Consider the following 21,436-nt stretch of genomic DNA (forward strand, 5'->3'; position numbering starts at 1 on the left):
GTAGTTTTTGTGATCTATTTTAGTTATCACAGAGCATTCAGTTAATGTCATGTTCAAACAAACAAAGTCAGATTTAAAAAATGTATCACTCAGGCTAACAAAAACTTTTTCTAAAGCTTTTGCTTTCAAATGAAAATGTGTTTTTGCTTAAAGAACTTACATGTATCTCTTAAAAAATACCAGGTCATTGTCATTTTTTATTACATTTTGGCAAGTTGGTGTGAGGTTCTTTTAAATGATGACATGGAGGTTTTTACCATGAATAAAACACAAGGGATAAACTTGATGGTCAGGTTCTACACTGTGGCTGAAAGTTTGTTTTAAATGACTATGAGTGGTAGTTTGCATCAAGTTAGTTGAGAATGGAGGTATGAGGATCTATGTAAAATGTTATAATCTCTATTACAAAGAAACAAATGTAAGCAAATCTACACAAGCAAATAGTACAGTAGATAGGTTAGATAGTACAGTAGATAGGTTAGATAGTACAGTAGATATGTTAGATAGTACAGTAGATATGTTAGATAGTACAGTAGATAGGTTAGATAGTACAGTAGATAGGTTAGATAGTACAGTAGACATGTTAGATAGTACAGTAGATATGTTAGATAGTACAGTAGATATGTTAGATAGTACAGTAGATAGGTTAGATAGGTACAGTAGATAGGTTAGATAGGTACAGTAGATAGGTTAGATAGTACAGTAGATATGTTTGATAGTACAGTAGATATGTTAGATAGTACAGTAGATATGTTAGATAGTACAGTAGATATGTTAGATAGTACAGTAGATATGTTAGATAGTACAGTAGATATGTTAGATAGTACAGTAGATATGTTAGATAGTACAGTAGATATGTTAGATAGTACAGTAGATATGTTAGATAGTGCAGTAGATATGTTAGATAGTACAGTAGATATGTTAGATAGTACAATAGATAGGTTAGATAGTACAGTAGATAGGTTAGATAGTACAGTAGATAGGTTAGATAGTACAGTAGATATGTTAGATAGTACAGTAGATATGTTAGATAGTACAGTAGATAGGTTAGATAGGTACAGTAGATAGGTTAGATAGGTACAGTAGATAGGTTAGATAGTACAGTAGATATGTTTGATAGTACAGTAGATATGTTAGATAGTACAGTAGATATGTTAGATAGTACAGTAGATATGTTAGATAGTACAGTAGATATGTTAGATAGTACAGTAGATATGTTAGATAGTACAGTAGATATGTTAGATAGTACAGTAGATATATTAGATAGTGCAGTAGATATGTTAGATAGTGCAGTAGATATGTTAGATAGTACAGTAGATAGGTTAGATAGGTACAGTAGATAGGTTAGATAGTACAGTAGATATGTCAGATAGTACAATAGATATGTTAGATAGTACAGTAGATAGGTTAGATAGTACAGTAGATAGGTTAGATAGTACAGTAGACATGTTAGATAGTACAGTAGATATGTTAGATAGTGCAGTAGATATGTTAGATAGTACAGTAAATAGGTTAGATAGGTACAGTAGATAGGTTAGATAGTACAGTAGATATGTCAGATAGTACAATAGATATGTTAGATAGTACAGTAGATAGGTTAGATAGTACAGTAGATAGGTTAGATAGTACAGTAGATAGGTTAGATAGGTACAGCAGATAGGTTAGATAGGTACAGTAGATAGGTTAGATAGTACAGTAGATATGTTAGATAGTACAATAGATATGTTAGATAGTACAGTAGATAGGTTAGATAGTACAGTAGATATGTTAGATAGTACAGTAGATATGTTAGATAGTACAGTAGATAGGTTAGATAGTACAGTAGATATGTTAGATAGTACAGTAGATATGTTAGATAGTACAGTAGATATGTTAGATAGTACAATAGATATGTTAGATAGTACAGTAGATAGGTTAGATAGTACAGTAGATATGTTAGATAGTACAGTAGATATGTTAGATAGTACAGTAGATAGGTTAGATAGTACAGTAGATATGTTAGATAGTACAGTAGATATGTTAGATAGTACAGTAGATATGTTAGATAGTACAGTAGATAGGTTAGATAGGTACAGTAGATAGGTTAGATAGGTACAGTAGATAGGTTAGATAGTACAGTAGATATGTTTGATAGTACAGTAGATATGTTAGATAGTACAGTAGATATGTTAGATAGTACAGTAGATATGTTAGATAGTACAGTAGATATGTTAGATAGTACAGTAGATATGTTAGATAGTACAGTAGATATGTTAGATAGTACAGTAGATATATTAGATAGTGCAGTAGATATGTTAGATAGTGCAGTAGATATGTTAGATAGTACAGTAGATAGGTTAGATAGGTACAGTAGATAGGTTAGATAGTACAGTAGATATGTCAGATAGTACAATAGATATGTTAGATAGTACAGTAGATAGGTTAGATAGTACAGTAGATAGGTTAGATAGTACAGTAGACATGTTAGATAGTACAGTAGATATGTTAGATAGTGCAGTAGATATGTTAGATAGTACAGTAAATAGGTTAGATAGGTACAGTAGATAGGTTAGATAGTACAGTAGATATGTCAGATAGTACAATAGATATGTTAGATAGTACAGTAGATAGGTTAGATAGTACAGTAGATAGGTTAGATAGTACAGTAGATAGGTTAGATAGGTACAGCAGATAGGTTAGATAGGTACAGTAGATAGGTTAGATAGTACAGTAGATATGTTAGATAGTACAATAGATATGTTAGATAGTACAGTAGATAGGTTAGATAGTACAGTAGATATGTTAGATAGTACAGTAGATATGTTAGATAGTACAGTAGATAGGTTAGATAGTACAGTAGATATGTTAGATAGTACAGTAGATATGTTAGATAGTACAGTAGATATGTTAGATAGTACAATAGATATGTTAGATAGTACAGTAGATAGGTTAGATAGTACAGTAGATAGGTTAGATAGTACAGTAGATAGGTTAGATAGGTACAGTCATTACTATATTAACTCTATTTTAAGTGGCACGCTTTGATGATATCCACGGTCGATGTTTTATTACTTGAGAGAAATGTTTGTATGCACAAATCCATGCAGCTCATGCAGATATATATGTAAACATATGCAACTATATGTATGTACATTAGAAAAAATATTGTATATATTTATCGTATATGATATTTATATGATACTTAGGTATATATGACATCTTAAATATATGTATCTTAGAAAAAATACATATATTTGTATTTTTTCTAAGATTATAAAACCCATGGCAATCACTCGTTGTAGTTAGACATGTATATCAGACAGACACGGTTGGACAAGATGACTTCTTGCTAAGAAACTGACCTGCCTAGCCCATTGTAATCGGACATTTCAAGCTTGTCCGTGGAAGAATCAATCCAGTATAGCCTCTGGTTAACGATGTCTGTTACTATTCCTTGGGGAGACATCAGGTCCTCTGACACTATTATCATCTTATCTGTACCATCCATTGCATACCGATAAATCCTACCTTGAGCCTTGCTGTCCGATTGGGTAATTGAGTCCGTAATAAACATGTACCTGGAAGGGAAACAAGCTTGAGTTGAGATGGTGGTCTTTCATTATAACTTCTACACGTTGTTGCAGATACTGAGAAATGAAGGATAATACTACTTAATTCATTTTAAAAGGCTTTTAAACTACTGTAAATAAATTAAATTAAATTAATTTAATTTAATTAATTAAATTGTTTAATTTAATTAAAAGTTTAATTGCTGAATTAAACCTTTAACAAGAAACTCCGCCCAACACATCGGTAGAGTTTTGTGCCTGTTAGAAGTTTACAAATTCTTTGAAAAATTGTTTTTTAGAAATGGTCAAGGGCGATGCAAGTCAAAAAAGTCCTTTGTCTGCCCTGACAATGATTTTTCTGTAATCAATATGAAAACGTCACCTATGCGGCCTAGTGTTAGGTTTGAATGATTAACCGCATCATGGAAACGTATTGATAGTAAAAATTGTATTACCTTTTTTAGCAAAACAGGAGGCATTTGCCAGACACTTGAGCTAATCAGAGTTTCAGTGCAAAATGTTTCAGATTTCAAAATGCTTTCAAGCAAAAAGTTTGAGCTACTAATCACACATGCATTTGATAAATCAGCCCAAAACATAGCCTGTGCACTTCGAAGAATGCCAGTGAACTATTCCTTAGGTATGAACTCAAAAGTAAAAAAGGATACAAAGCTGAGAGAAAACCTGATGAAAAGAGCAAAACTCGCTGTATCTAGGAGTTGAATTTCAATAACATATCTGACTTATTTCAATAGTACTAAGAGAAAGTTGAAACAAAGTCTGATTTTTGCAAAGTCTATAAGGAAATCGTCATAAGATTATACCCGACATTTGGATCCAAGGCTATATCTTGGGACTTTGATAGACCGCCTCCAACTAGAGTCTTTTTTCTTCCAGTTTTCAGATCTAGAACTAGTAGTTGTCCATAGTTAATGGGTTCAGGTTTGACGGCTTGGTCTGAACCTACAGAAGCAATATTGGCAGACTATTAGAGGCTGATAGGTAAGTGAAAAGTAATACGGTGAGACCATGCTGATATACATGTAAGTTGCAAACATAAAAAGTAGTAAATTACTATTGTGAATTGATTTGCACTTGAGCATAGAATTAGCTTGTCAGGTTTCATATTTGGATATGAAATGAATGACATTTTATTTCTGTAGTCCCCGAATTCAGGCAGACAATTCAATTCTATACAAGCTCATATGGGCACCTACTTCTGAGAAGCTCATTTTGAAGTAGATATACGTGTTGAGCTATCCAGTCTACTGCCAAGGAAGCGATTCTATTGTAACTCTGTCCAAGAGGCATTTCAGTAATCCCTGGCAGATCTACTCCTTGTCCAGATGTACTCATCTCCTTAATTTTGAGCTAAAAAAACATGTTTTAAATATATTTTTTGCAATTTATTATTCACTGGAGATGCAAAATATTAATGAAGGTCATAGTGAACAATTCATAGCAAAATAAAAGCAGCCACACCAAATATTATTAAGATGTTAGTTATCTGAATGACGTCTAATGTTCTTATTTGTTTTTTATAACAGATCTCCTAGCCTGAATAATACATTACTTTTAAAAGAATTTTAGTACAAGAGGAGTTATCTGAATATCTAATAGTCCTAATACTTGATATTCAAATAATATTCATCACAAACAAGGCATTCACAACAAACATAAACATAGTTTGAAGTTCTTTGAGCTGTTAAGTAGAACAACTGTGAAATCACGTTCCATAACATTAAAAAGCTGTGACTACTATCACATGCTCAATAAGTTCTCCAGTAAATTTAAACTTTTTGATTAAATGATGTTCCGTGAACACGCTATATAATGCTAAAAGACAACACTACTCTATGAAAACATAATGTAGACAGCAAGCCAGATACTGAGAGATTTAACCACCTCTGCTGCTCTACTGGTGCATGTCAACTTCTTCTATTTATGTATATATTTCTTTTTCAAATTTTGACGCTGCTGTACATGTCCAGCTATATTAAAATTTTGAAATAAATAATCCGTAAAGCAGAGGATTTGATCTCGCTAATCGGGACTCTTGCAACTCTCATTACTTATCATTGTTTATAAGCTGATTTTTAATACCCGGGCAACGCCGGCAGCACAGTAGTCTTTATATAAAAAAAGCTAATTAGTTTATTCAATGTGTTGTATGAAAGCTCTGGAGTCGAGTAATTGATAGCAAAGCAGGGTAACTAAAGAAATACAGAAATTAAGAAATTAAGAAAGTTACACGCATTGTCAAAAGATACACTTCATAAAAATATTTAGCCAAGCAACGTTCAAGTTAAGATATTGAAAACCGGCAAAGACTACATTTAACCAAAGTCAAACAGGGTTCTTAATTATCTTATAACTTTAAATACATGCTAAATACTATATATGTAGATATATATTATACCGATACGTATATAGTACATAAATATAATATAGATATATATTATACATACATGTATATAAACATTATATAAATACATATACTACGTAGATATATATTGCATAGATATTCCTTGTATATATTATATAAACATGTTTTATATATAGATATATATAATATAGATTTTAAATAATATATATATCTATATATAATATAGATATGTATAATATAGATATACATAATATATATACATTATATATAATATAGCTATATATATCATACAGAAACATATTCAGATATATTTTTTCTAGTTTACTTGCAAAGAAATTTCTGCTTACCGTAGATGAGTTGTCAGCCCAAATGAGCTTGTAATTTGCTCCATCAACTAATGATCCAATCGCTTGGGCATCTAGTGTGTCGATGACTTTGACATAGTCACTATTCGAAAGCATACTAATTTCACCTTCCCTGGCAACCAGCAGCGGACCATTCACTCCTAGTCAGAAAAAGTAGGATAAAAGACCATTAACCCCTATTAATGTTTTCTAAGGAAGTTGGCTCACATGATGAGCCCATTCGTAACCTTTTCTTCAATTCAATTCTTCATAGTTCCGTAAAATCATTGAACATTCAAAACAGCTGGAGTCCTGAGTGCTACTGTATGAAAATAATAAAGAACATTTGGCCAATAATCGGCCAATAACTGGCCAGTATAATCATTGGCCAATTATAATATAGAAAAAGTTCCGAAAAATGGCTTTTATTTATAATTTCCCAAGGCACACATGATGATCTCTCATGGCAGCCTAGTGTGCCTCGGCACACTGGTTGAACATTACTGAACAAACCTACTGCCACTTATCATTCGCTAAAAACATATCCTTAATGGCATCAACGCAGAAGTGCTTTACAGGGACGCAGATACCAGTATCGGCACCAAGTTGTTTAATGCACGCATCTGATCATTTGAGGTGCCCAACAAGCAATAGGTTTATGCCAATTTTACAAGCCACTTATAACAATATACAACTGCTTTATTAATTATAGAACAACAGATGAACTCAATAAATGTGTTTTAACATTGAACTTTTTTGTTATCAAATGAGCAGTCAGATACCATAACCTAATACCACTAAACATTCAAGAAGATTTCACCTAAGCAAGGATATTTAATGATGCGAGAAGTTAACACGGGTGTAGAAATGCACACCTCTTCTCGCATCATTGATGATGCGAGAAGAGGTGTACATTTTCTACCGCCGATGAGGCGACGGTGATTTAGTTCTTGCATATCAATACTAAGTTTCCATTCAGTAACAACATAGCGACACATCCTCATATGAGCTGCAATGCCGTCGTAGAAACAGCCGTGTCGCCCTCATTCTGTCTTGCGTCATTGTTCCTGCTTGGAACTGAAACAGCCATCTTTGTGCCATAGAAATGACCTTAGTGACCAATGGCGTTATTGTTACACTTGTGCATGCGGACAGGTCCTGCTTCCCTGTTTCTTCCTACGCCGACATATGCCTTGTCATAGGGCGCCACACAACAATCACTCTGCTGTATCGCCCTATGGAAACATGATCTGTTTGTTGACGCAGCATGACGCTTTAGCACTGGCACACTCAGGTGTCATAACACTATCACTCTATGGAAACTATCACTCTATGGAAACTAAATACATTTGTATTTAATCACGACCAAAACTACTTCAATTCTGCAACAAATGTAAAGTGATTCGAATGCTGTAATTTTTCCACAACTGTAAAATGATTCGAGTTTGAATGCTATACCCAAAAACTATACTCATGCTGCATAAGAAATCCTAAAGTTCTTTAGATCAGGAGGCCGGTAAACAAGCAGAGAAACAGTAAACGATTTTTATTATTTCACCACAGATTTTTATAACAGAGTCGTTTTTCTATGAAATTTCATCAGAAGTAGCCAAATTGATAAACAAAACTGCCAAAAAAACCAGCTCCTACCTTCTGTTAGGAACTCACAGGATCCATCGACTAGCCTATAGCCTGGGTTACAAGAGCACATGAATGAACCAATAGTATTCTCACATGACTGTTCACAGAAGGGCCAGAGACTGTTGCATTCATCAAAATCTAAAGCAAAAACAACCAGAGACTCAAAAGGAGTAAAGTGGCATACATTTTATCGTGGAATTATTGTAAAAAAAGATTATGGTGTTAAAATATGCAATGTGTGAATGTATTGGCAAAGCTTGGAGAAAATTTTGCTGACAGAAATTATTCTCAGAGAGTGCATGTTTGTCTTTTAACCGATCAGAGATGTAACAAACATGTCTTTTGTTTCGTTATATCGGCCAAAGCTGCTTTAGTTATCAATTTAGTTGAAATTTAGGAACAAATAAACGACTGACCTACGCATGTATTCAGTAGATCACGAGTTGTGTCTATTGCATAACCGGGTGGGCAGTAGCACTCCCCACCCTCAGGAGTCATTTGGCATCTATGCTCACAGTTTAGCTCCGCACACTTGTAAACTGAACAAGAGCCACCCTGCAAACACCATAGCCATATAATATGTAAATATGCAAACCAGAGATACACGCAGTGGTTAATGATAAACTTTACAAGATTGTAGCAGAAAGTATCGGCATTTTTTATCATTTGTAATTGCTTTTGATGTTTGAAGTGGTCTGACTGCCAGGATATTTTAATATTAAAATCGACAAAACTTGATCGCAGTTAAAACAGTCAGATCAAGCGATAGTGTGATTATGACATTCATAGTTGCAAAGAGACCAGCAGAATAAAGTTGCTGCAAGTTGAATGCAATAGTCGATATCAACTATAGCAACTAGTGATGTCATTTCCTTCGCACTTTCTTCTGAGCGTTTCCATATCAAATAATTTTTAACGCTCAGACCATTTAGTGTGACATAACTAGTTAACCTGCTCATACCTGCCAACGTAACACGACACCGAGTGAACAGAAGAGTTGTGAAAGTTATATAACGTAAATGATGGAGCAAAAGGGACGATTTGCATCGCTATGATAGACGGAGCTATTGAAACTGGATTCATCAGCTTTAAAGAAAAGATGAGGAACACGGCTGTTACACTCTCCTTTACAAAGCTAAAGAAATAAGACGTTGTTGGTTGTTGAATAGTATTTTAGTGTTGAACAGCTTTTAGTTTTTAGAGCAAACAGAAGTTTAATAGAGAGCTCTAGCGTGTCAATAGAGTGCATTCTTATAGGCTAATCGATAAGTCACGATCCAATGACTGATTATCATGTGCTACTCGTTGTCAACATGTTTACTAAAATCAGTTTTTCCTGATAGGCTCTATACTGATGGAACTTCTTGAAAAAAATTTCATGTCGTTGATATCAACGCGTATATGAATAAATCCGCTTTGTTGTTTTTGTACATGTGTCTGTTAGTCAATGTGAACACTATGCCTCTATTATGCCACGTAAACGTTATATGATTCCATGGTATTTGGCTGATTTCGTCTACACTTCACCCGCATATGCTCCATATCTTTCGTCAGGTTGTTAAAAGTATTTGGCTTCAAACTTGGTCTGGTTGCTAAGACCCAGCTTCTTAAACACCCATTTGCTGGCTATCTGAATTGAAATGGAAAAAATTTGCGAGCATCTCTTGGCTTACCACTTGTTTAAAACTAGAAGTAATACATATATGCTTATTTCACCAGCTAGTGTAACTTGAAGCAAAACATTTTGCATATTTACAACCATCAAAAATGTTTGTAAAGTAATGAGAAAGATGTTTTTAGCAAATCATGTTTAACTATATTTTCACATACAAATGTATTTTAGCATGATATATTTTAAAACCTAGCAAGAGAAAACTTCGACTCTGATCATTGCCTGCGTTTTATAATGCCACTCCTGGCATCATTGCATCTTACTTAGTTGAAGTATCTTATAGTTTCCTGAGCAAGCCCACAGCTACCATAAACCCTCTAATTGAATGTCATGGCATTCTATTTTTCAATATTTCCTTTATAGTGGCGTTCACTTAAAGGTTTTCTGGTAGATTATATTGGTAGAATTCTCAAACAGTAGCCAGCAGTAAACTAGCCGAATTGTAGGCTCATGAACGCGCAATCAGAACACATTCTACAACAAGTTGGTAGAGTTTCTGGTCTCTACCAACTTTTTGTAGAACAATAGCCAAAGAAGACTGGATTATCCAATCAAAACTGAGTATAGCTCAAATATGTTTACACGTTTGAAGTATGATAAATAATGTACTTGTAATTACCTCATCCTCGCTGCCTAGACAGTCATTGGTTGCATCACAAGCTTTCTCGATGTCAATGCAGGAGCCTGCAATGCTACAGGCATACTTATTGGCCCCACATACATAGCTGTAACATCTACAAACATATTTTCGTTTGATTATATCATAGTTTCATGCGTGGAGAGCCTTAGCATAAAGTGGGTGTTACATGAGCTGTTGTTCAACGCCTGCTAAGCAATCCTGGAACTATGGTATATGTTGCACTTGCTGTTGTATGCTGGTATACCGTAAAACCTCTAATTGAACGTCATGGCACTCTATCCTTCAAACCTTCCTCTATTATAGTGGCAGGCAAATAGAGATGGCAAGCAAATAGAGGTTTTACGGTATATTAAAAGAGGGAACAAACCAGAGTATAAGTTGAGCTCATTGCTGAACATAGTGCTTAACAACTGACACAAGTAGAATAGGAGAATAGCTGCAGCTGCATTAATATTTATATGTTTAAAACTCATAACTAATTCATACAGCAGATGTCTTATTCATCAATATTTTAGTACGTACATACTACGTTCAACATACATTATCCACCGTCGTATATTTCAAATTATGAATTTTCAGGTTATACTCAAGATATTTTGGAGTCGAGATTCAACCTTGTAGGTCAGGGTTGAATGTGCGACCTACATATGTGACCCACATATGTAGATCAAACATACGACAAACATCATTTTCTATTTCGTGACACCAACATCCTACATTCACCATCGTACTTGTCAGCTTATGAACTTTCTGTTACTACAACTTTCATTTCATTATTCTGACTTTTCCGCAATACTATTAGATTATCAACTTTTATACAATGTTTGTTCAACTCACTCAATAATTCCTGATTTCTGTCTTTTTATTAGTTTTTTTTATTTTGGCAAGTAATAAAATACATTGTTTTGTTGATGATTACCAATGCCAATAAAAGGTTATACATGCATGTACATAATTACTAGATGTACTGTTATACATATATGTGCCTGTATATATTAATCATAGTATTAGCATACATAAATATGTACATATATTACATATATATATATATATATCAGTCAATGAAGTGATGTATATCAGTATATGCATGTGTAAACTAGCCATGATAGCATTGTTTACCAATACATGCATTTATATATCAGTACAGGAAGCAGTTTATATCACTATATGCATTTATATATCAGTACAGAGAGTAGTTTATATCATTAAATGCATTTATATATCAGTACAGAAAGCAGTTTATATCCTTATATGCATTTATATATCAGTACAGAAAGCAGTTTATATCATTATATGCATTTATATATCAGCACAGGAGGTAGTTTATATCATTATATGCATTTATATATCAGTACAGAAGGTAGTTTATATCATTATATGCATTTATATATCAGTACAGAGAGTAGTTTATATCATTATATGCATTTATATATCAGTACAGAAGGTAGTTATATCATTATATGCATTTATATATTAGTACAGAAGGTAGTTTATATCATTATATGCATTTACATATCAGTACAGGAGGTAGTTTATATCATTATATGCATTTATATATCAGTACAGAGAGTAGTTTATATCATTACATGCATTTATATATCAGTACAGAAAGCTGTTTACATCATTATATGCATTTATATATCAGTGAAGGAAGCAGTTTATACCAGAATATATTTCCTGTATATCAATACAGGAAAGAGCTTATATCAATATGTACATATATATATATATATATATATATATATATATATATATATATAGGTATATATCAATACAAGATTTACTATATATCAGTATATACTTGTACTAGGCGAATGTCCAGCATTGCATGCACAATAAAAGGTTTTTGCAATGAAAATGTACTTTTAATCAACACACATCTACCGTTCTAACTTAATTAAAGGTGTTTGGTTATTTCTGTATACTGTGTTTATTTATTGGCAATTCGTACAGTATCGACTGCAGTGCCTACTATAGCTCTATACTGATCGCAATAGTCTTGCTGCCCATTTGAGTTTAAGCATTTTTTTCCTGGCTAATAGTTCTAGCATAATGCTAGCTAACATATTTAGCTTGAAGCCATGAAAGATTGACATGTGTAATGAGTATGTTCACAGTTTATTCCATAGTATAGAACTGCAGAACTGGACAGTCCAAGTTCAAATCCAGTGCATAGCAGACTTTTGATTTCTAAAGCATTGTCGCTATAGCTAAACGGACAGACAAGTGAAAGACGAATTTTGAGATTTATGTAAAATTATTAATACAGGAAGTAGTTTATATCGGTAGGCTTATATATTTGTATATCAGTGACTCGTTGCAGGAAGTAGTTTATATTAATTTATACATTTAAAAACCAACTAAGAAAGTTATCAGGATAAGAAAGTTATCAGGATAACGAAGCAGGTTTTAATCAACTCCAGCCAATGAAATGCAGAAGCAAATGCAGATTTTAAGTAGATAGGAATTTTTTAGAGCTATTGATAAACGAGAGAGTAAATTGAAGCTCACTTCTGCATGGGGTATTGATGCAGTCTAATGGCATGAAAACGTATTGTAACTAACAAAAGAAGTTGGCTTACAAATTACCCAACTACAATAAAAATAATTGACTGAACGTAGATCTTGTTATTCCAGTCACATCCTGGCCAGTACTAATGCAGCTGGGCACTGATTAGTAGCATATAAAAATGTCAATATAGAATTCTTTAATATTTCAAGATTGTACTTAAAAAGTAAACCTTAAAGTATTTAATATTTTTGTAGATATTTACAAGAGAAAGTAATATGATTATTTTTACTTGGAGACATACCGGTGCTCTGTTTCGTCACTCCCATCCAAGCAATCCGCCACAGCATTACAGACTAGGGATTGGTCAATACATTGGCCAGAGAGACATCGGAACTCATTATTCATGCAGGGAACATAGGCTACAAATACAATCAAAAGATAAACAGTTTGGAGATTCTCAGTATATAGTGCTTGTGTGTCTACTTGAATGGGCGCTGCTGTCAGTCAAGGAGATTAGTGAAACCCTAGCTGGAAGAGTCTTTGTATATCATATCATTCATATTCAAATCTTTTATAAAGTTCTGTGTAGAAGAAAGCAATAGATAAAATAGGAGTGATATCCTGCAATAGCAGTCATTATAGTAAATAAACAACTAGTATATAATAGCTAAGCCTCAGGACCTATTTTGAAATGATTGAGGTTCCCGCCAATAATGATGAAACTCAACAAGCGCAGGAAAGCATTCTATTTAACAACTGAGTTAATATTTGCTGTTTGAAAGGATCATCATCTTCTGGTCATTACGTACTTTTCATTCCACGTGTAAAAGACTTGATATGAAGCCCCTCCACAAGCAGATGGATAACATTACACTAATTTCATTTGATGCATTTTGGGGCTGCTTTCATTTCATTTCATTGAGTTTTGTGGTTTTTCATTTTCAGCAACGATGATGATAAATTTATTAGCTGTAAACCTCAGAGCTTTAGATTAAGAAATAGAAATCGTTCAGAAGCTTCCAGAGATTAGGATGAAAAGAAAGACAGAACCAGTTAATTCAAAGACAACGCATGACATTAGCAGCACAGTGTACTCCTTGTATCACAGCAGAATAGCTTCTTTCTTGTGCTTTAATGAGCTCAATAAAATTAAAAATAACAGCAAAAAATCTCTCATTTATACGAGGGCGATTCATATGATAAGTTAGTCATCATAAATGACTCATAAGTGAAAACACTGTGCACTTTAATAAAAGTTTTATTCTGACAAGACAATAATACTTTGAGCATTATCCAACTATTGTCTGTTTAGTCCCATGAAGGATGCTTTGGGTGGCTATCAGTTTTCAACTGTAAAAGGTGGCAAAGAGTACGCGCAAAACTGGCTGCGCATAGCTCCAAAAACTTTCTATTCTAGTGGCGTCAAAAAGCTAGTAAAGCGTTGGCACAAGTGTATTGAAATGAAAGGAGCTTATGTAAAAAAATAAGGTACTGTACAATGTGATATGATTCAAATAAAAACTTTTAGAGTGGAAAGTGTCTGTACTTGTTGAATCACACTCATAGCTAGCAAAGATGGTTAACTTATTTTATGGAATTTATATATATACATGTATATATATATAAATTAATCTCCAAGACTGTGTGTGCATGCGCGTACATGTGTGTTTAGTTTGTCCAGCTGTAGCTATTACTATAGTTATTAAAATATTGGAATGAAGAATCCCTATCCTAGAAGATTTGATCTCAGAACGTCCCATGCCCCAGAAGATATGCTAAAGCATTGAGCTATTTGAGATTGATAGATTCATTGGATGATATATGTCACTATGTGGGTGAAAATACTGCTCTGTGTTATTGTGCAGCGTCATTTTATGCTTGCTCTCACGGATCTTATTAGTAAGGTTAGTAATACTAGCTTACTCAAATTCTCAATTACTCAAACTCAATCTAATGGCAAGTGCCAAGGCCAATACATTACCTATCACTGTTTTATAAGCTGTTTTTAATACTAGTGCAACACCAAGCATTCCACTAGTTTTAAATATTCCCAGCTTCGATACACAAAAGCTGTTTATAAGTAATTAAAGTAAAAAAGCTAGTCATCAGTAGTTTCACCCATCTTTAAGAATAAATGCGGTCAAGTTGGAGCGCCTGCTTGCTAATCGGCTAGAGCAAATATTGTTTATCGAAGAAAGGCAATCTATTTGCTTTATTGTTAGCCAGTCAAACAATGAGGTTTGCAAGCCCTAAAGGACCGGGCTGCCTAGCAGTATGACGATGCAGTTTCATAACAGCCATAAAAAAGTGCCTGGCCACTCAATCTAAACGCACCTCTCCTCACTTTCTAAAGTATTCGACAGTCTGTCACGACCTCTAACTATCGGCCTTAAATTAAAAGTTTGTGTCGAGCCAAGTTAACATTTCACAATTTGTTTCTTTTAAACTCTTAGTAGCAGCTTACTGCATGGCACGGTAGCAGTGTTACATAAGTGTCAAGTATGCAATGTATTTCTCTTTTTTGGTGAAACGGCCCTATCCAGTTTTGTCAAATTTTTCACTTTTGGGAGACTGACACATGATCTGAAACAATTGGTTTAAAGGTGCTTACTGGTTTTATCTATTGAATGGCATAGAACTAATTAACACAGATATATCATGGCACATCAGTTGCTTGGCACTGTTTCATTTTTACTTGAGAAATGACTGAATTAACAGCAATAAAAACATTGTCCTACAAGGAACTACTAGTAGTGCAAAAATTTTGTGAAAAGCAGTGATATTGAACAGTCATAAAGAGGTTTTACTTACTGCAATTGCGTTCATCGCTGCCATCACTGCAGTCAGAAATAAGGTCACAAGTGTATGCTGTCGGATAGCACGGAAAGGTGCCTGGTGGGCATGTAGCACAGCGACTGTATCCTGACGGACATCTAGCATTACATTTTTCTAAAAAAAGACACGCTGAAAGTTGGAAAGATAATAGTCTTAACCTCAACATCTATTTTGATAGATCTGCAGTTTATTCTGATGGGTATGCAAAGAAGATTCATCCCTTATAGTGTGTTCTGTATGAAAAATAATAATAGTATCACACTTAATATATCTAGCTATTCAATAGTTTACTGAAATAATAGCTCTTTTCTCTATTCTAACGATGAGTCATTCTATGATTGGGGCACTTTTCAGCAACTGTGATAAAGCATTCATTGAAAGTAAGCACCAACTACATTTGAAAAGCTAATTTACAAAAAAAGTTTCAGTTTTTACTTTACAATGGTTAGTAAGAAATTAATTATGAAATGATTGCGGCTAAGAACGACCTTTTGCAAAAGGTCAATAGAAGATTTTCAAAATGGTCTTATCAGTTTCTGTTGCTCTTCAAAAGCCAGAAGTTTTCTAAAAAAAACTTTTGCCAAAATGACATGACTCTTTAGTTCAAAACTCCCTGTTTAACTTTCCCATTATGTTGTGTTCATGCTGTAACTGACGTGTCAAAGAGCCATACTATCGTGGTACAGTAAGTCATTGAATTTTAAGCTTTACCCAGTTGCTGTATCCTGGCAGTGCTTAATAAAATGTGGAGCCAATCATGATATTAAGCAAAATTCATAACTTGTACCTGCATTAGCAAAAAAAAGGTTCTCAAGATTCTGTTTCTCACAACTCATCAAGAAACAAAAGAGCTCCCAGATATATTTCAAACTCGTTGAAAACAATCTCAGCTAACATGGTTTCTCCAGTTTATCCTTCAGCCTGTATCTAGAAGCATGAGGTAAGAAGTGCCAAAAGCAACCAACCAACCTTGTGCACCGATGTAAGTTGGTAAGAAAATGACGGTGAGGAAAGTCAGCAAGCAGAGAGAGTATCTGACTCCAGTCATCTCGCAACAACTTAATTCATAAATATTGTGAAGTTAGAGCTGTCATGAGTCGAAGCTCTTGTGTCTATTGCAAAAACTCACACGAATAGAGCAACTACCCGAGCTGGGCTGAAGCTATAGAATAACTCCGATACATGAGCAGAAATGCTTTAACTCAATAACTGGGCCTTCAACAATAGAGCTGAGCAAACTGTTTGCATTTTTATTGTATTCATTGACAATTGGGTGCATGACAATTGTTACGAACATGAATGCAGGCAGAAGACAGCGCGAGGGAGCGAGGAAGTCGGTCAAGTATGTAAGTCTAGTTATATGACTGACTCTACCAGTTAGTGCATGTGATTTGCAAATACATGTACATAGGTAATGAAACCAGTTTGAAACAGTTCAACGATTACAAGGTAAATAGCTCCTCCAGTCGGCTCACATAAAACCTTATATCCACTAACATGCTTCACTGATGGCCCTTTGCATGCACAAACCAGCCAATTAACTTCTAAAGCAGATTATATTTAGCGAGCAGTGCAGGAGGATTAAAAATATTGAACAAACTTGTGCATTCGCAGAAGAAGCAGATATAATCAAGCGATCTAGATAGTTCTTATTCACAATATTACAATAATATTGTTAATTGCTCAATTGTTAATTTAAATTTCCAATTTTTAAAGCTTTTTTTAAATAGTTTTAAAAGATTCTTTTTATTGTTACTCATTACCTATTTTTTAATTGGCACTTTTCAGAACAAATGCACCGTTTCAATTTCAAATCTGCTTTTGCACTCCTATTTCTAGTTTTTCCCAAGGTTCGACAGCTAAATCTGTAAAGGCTTAGCACTTTTCACATGGACAATTGTATTTTTTATTTCCGATAGGAATGGTCTCTACATTCTCTCTTTGATCAGTCAGCCTAAGTACCTGACAAAGACAGTCCAGTATTTCATTTTTACATTTGTACCAGTATCGAGAAGTACCAGTATCATCAAATTCAAAGTTTTAATGGATAGCTTCTGCTGCACCGGTAATCTGTTTTTACACACACACTTCTATGCAAGAATTGCTATTAGTAATTCAACACATTCAGAATTTTATTTTGTTTTCTCAGTTCGTATTAATTGTATCATTACCAAATCATCTTTTATTGTAATGGTAGCAAAACAGACCTAATTTAGCTATTACTTGCTAATTATTTCACAGTTGCATTTAAACACTTTTATAGTTGTTTTATTTTGTTTCTTAGTTTATTTGACCGGCACAAAACACTTTTCTCATGATATGAAGTTTGAAAGTTACAGTCATGTGAAAAAGTTTGAAAACTTTTACAGTCGTTTTATTTTTTCTCCTAATTTATTTAAAGTGCGCAAAACACTTTTCTCATGATATCAAGTTTGAAAGTTAGAATGGTAAATCTTGTCATTCGTTAAATAAAAACAGATTTTCTGCGCAAAGACTTTTTTATTACCCGGGCAACACCGGGCATTCAGCTAGTATTTCTATAAAATAAGGTAATCGTTATAAGACTCATTTTCATCCATCCAACTGTCCGAAGCCACCCTAAGAGTGCTAAGAAAAAATATGGCACCACACAAAAATCGAACCACAGATAATCGGATCACTTTACTGCTCTCCATAATAATTATGCTCATACTTATTACACCTGAGGATTTCTCAGCAGGCAAGACTGCCGGTTTACTAGTGTGTAATGTATCCAAAGCTCCTACATTAAAACACTTTAAACACATCTGAAAAGTACCGTTTGGCAAAATTTAATATTACCACAACTTGTTTGCAAAAACCAGCAAATTAGGTGATTAGCAGCCATGGCATCCTACATAAGAGCTAAAAACAGTGTAGGAGTTTGGTAAGTCAACTGACCCCTATGCGCATCTAATTAATTAGTGATTACTTGCAAGTATGCCTTTTTTCTAAGTAATATTTTATCATTGGGTTTGTATACATTTTGATTTCGTCATCAATATACAGTACTAGATTTTTAGAATACTTGAGGGGAGTTTCAAAACTTCTATTACAGCTTTTATTGTATCTATGCATACTTTTACGCATCATTACCGGAAGTAGTATAAATCAATATGCACATGTATATATTAATACAGGAAGTACTGTATATTAATACATATTTGTAAATATCAATGCAGGAAGTAGTGTATATTAATACATATTTGTAAATATCAATGAAGGAAGTAGTGTATATTAATACATATTTGTAAATATCAATACAGGAAGTAGTGTAAATTTTTACATATTTGTAAATATTAATACAGGAAGTAGTGTATATTATTATACACTTGTATATATCGATACAAGAAGTACTTTATAGTAATACATGCAAATATCAATACAGGAAGTAATGGGAATGCAAGTATTTTGAATCAAAATGTAAATTAAATGTTTGGTTATATTTCACACAAATACAAAGGAACATATAGCTAACAATATACATTAGTATATAGGTGTAAGTTTTGAACGTTATTACTAAAATTGAAAGCGGTTGACATAAACAACTAGATTTGAAAATACACAAAGTGAAAGATTATCAAATGCGGACTTAGGTATTAGCTTACTGTTAGAGACAAATCACAATGTCCCTCTTTGAAAGCGAAAGCATTAGGGACAGCATATCAGGTTAGTCTACCTCGAAGAAGATGACATACAATTGACTCGAATTCACATCCAATTCAGCGATTATAGATTTTGTTGCCCAAAATATGTCAACGTCCTGCCTAATCCAGACTCTATTCAAAATATTAGATAAAGCTGTTTGCCGTATTAGATACTGTTCAAAGTAAAGTCTGTAAGGAAACGAAAAGGAGGCAGACCAATACAGACTTGTGGCGGACTTCTAGTAGAGCTCAGATCTGTTATTATATACAAGGCACAACCATAAACAGCCTTAGCTGCTTTGAGTGATGGCCGAGTGAGAGATTTTATGACACATTTTATGATGGCGCTACTAACTAATAAAAAAAACTTTGGTTGTTGTTGGTAAATTTGAGGGCTCATTTTAAATAAGTTACTAATGTATCGATTTTTAAACTGTGTTACACACTTCAATATAGGCAGGAAGCAGCCTACTACGTTATCTGCCCCAGGCATGGTTTAAATATATACAGCCATGATCCAAAGTGTTCACGCTGCGAGGAATTTGGCCTGTTCAACATAAGTGTGTATATAGTCGCATTGCATCAACAATAATTTGTTATTTATCTGAGTAAAATACCCATTCCATATAGCATCTGAAAGCTGAGATTCTGTGCTATGTTACTAACTACATACAAACAAACCTTAGGTAGGCTTGTAATCCACTAAGGTGAAGGTGATAATAAGGTGATAAGGTCAAAATAAGGTGATATGATGGGCCAATTTATAAATCTGCTCAGTTCAATACTGCTAATCTGTCCGAATGATTTTGTTACGATAAGTAACATTAATGGTATGAAACATCTTTCACAACATTACGTTAGACGTTGCGTCTTTTTTTATGTTGTTTGAGAGTTTTAGCTCAAGATTTAGTGGGTGCAAATGCGATGGAAGAGTACGCAATTCATTCAGATTTGAGCTTCGAACATGGCACGTGTATACAAGTGTTATATGGCCAGCTCTAGAAGGGCTTGCTATCTTAGATGTCGAATGACAACAATTCAACCGGGTGCTCCTGCAGCTGTACTGGTTAACCTGATATGCTATATATGATGACAATATAGTGATTACGTTACTATAATAGCCCTGGCTCAGTGAATATATATATATGCATTAGAGCTCACTATTGTTCCTGTGTACATATGCAAGCTTACGATGACTGAGTTGGGATCTTATTTTCTTAAGCTAGTATTTCCAAGTTTATAAGGATCTATTTGTGACTAATTGAACTAAAGAAATATTTTAATAATTTTTATAATAATATTATTGCTGTAGGCATAAACCTATGATTACTAGATTAAGTCTATTTCATCAGGTTTAAATATTATTGTTTCACACCATTCAGGTATTATTCCCATTTATATACGTATATACTATTGATGCACAAATTAATGTGCAACAGAAAATTGAAGTTTACGGAAAATGAGGGTAAAAGAGGAATTTTGTGAGCATGTGTTAGCTAATATTTAGAAATTTACCAATTGTTAATTCTCTATTCTATTTAGTGTCGATCCAAAATGCTAATAATAAACTCCACTTTTTGTGTGCGCATGTGACCACAGGCGCTTGTCTCTGCATGCGCTTGTGTGTGTGTGCGTGCGTGCGTGCGCGTGCGCGTGTGTGTGTGTGTGTGCGTGCATGCATGTGTGTGTGTGTGCAAACATATTTGTCTGTGCCAACTCCATGTGTTTCCACATTTTTGGCTGTTTTCATTCAAACTTCATACACATAGGCTATGCTTCAAGCCTTCTGATCGGTCACCAAAGATATTTAGTTTCAAAGCTTCGTATGGTTCCTAAAAGTCAACCTCGCAAACATCTAATAAGCAACTCAAGAATGCACTTTCACATGTAGTAACCCTTTCACTGCTCGACGCGAGTTTATGCGAACTATAAGGTTGTCTGCCGTGGACATATTTCTGCGAATTTAACTCTCGTTACGTAGTAACTGAATATTAATGATTCGTGACAAGATAACCAACATCATTAGTATTGCTAAGATGTTAAGAGTGTTGTTCGAATAACTCTTTGAAAAATTAGCCTATATTCGCCAAGCAAATTATAATCTTTGATCATAAAATTCGAAGTCAAAAATGAGCATTTTCTTTCTGGTGATCGAATTTTTTAGTTGTAATATGGCTTCTACAAGATTCAGTA

At 33.9% G+C, this 21,436-nt stretch overlaps 1 protein-coding gene across 1 annotated transcript in view; it reads right to left on the minus strand.

Moving 5' to 3' along the window:
- Positions 1–16,626, minus strand: part of LOC137407195 (low-density lipoprotein receptor-related protein 2-like) — a 36,006-nt gene extending 19,380 nt beyond the window's left edge. Inside the window, exons 1-10 of the mRNA XM_068093798.1 lie at positions 16,548–16,626; positions 15,555–15,692; positions 13,045–13,162; positions 10,211–10,325; positions 8,336–8,474; positions 7,929–8,057; positions 6,282–6,439; positions 4,766–4,919; positions 4,373–4,511; positions 3,342–3,557 (exon numbers count right to left, since the gene is read on the minus strand). Of these exons, the coding sequence (XP_067949899.1) occupies positions 3,342–3,557; positions 4,373–4,511; positions 4,766–4,919; positions 6,282–6,439; positions 7,929–8,057; positions 8,336–8,474; positions 10,211–10,325; positions 13,045–13,162; positions 15,555–15,692; positions 16,548–16,626 (1,385 nt within the window). The remainder of the gene's footprint in view (positions 1–3,341; positions 3,558–4,372; positions 4,512–4,765; positions 4,920–6,281; positions 6,440–7,928; positions 8,058–8,335; positions 8,475–10,210; positions 10,326–13,044; positions 13,163–15,554; positions 15,693–16,547) is intronic.
- Between the last annotated feature and the right edge of the window lie 4,810 nt (positions 16,627–21,436).

The sequence above is a fragment of the Watersipora subatra genome, chromosome 10, assembly GCF_963576615.1.
Source record: "Watersipora subatra chromosome 10, tzWatSuba1.1, whole genome shotgun sequence".
In the NCBI taxonomy this organism is placed as follows: domain Eukaryota; kingdom Metazoa; phylum Bryozoa; class Gymnolaemata; order Cheilostomatida; family Watersiporidae; genus Watersipora; species Watersipora subatra.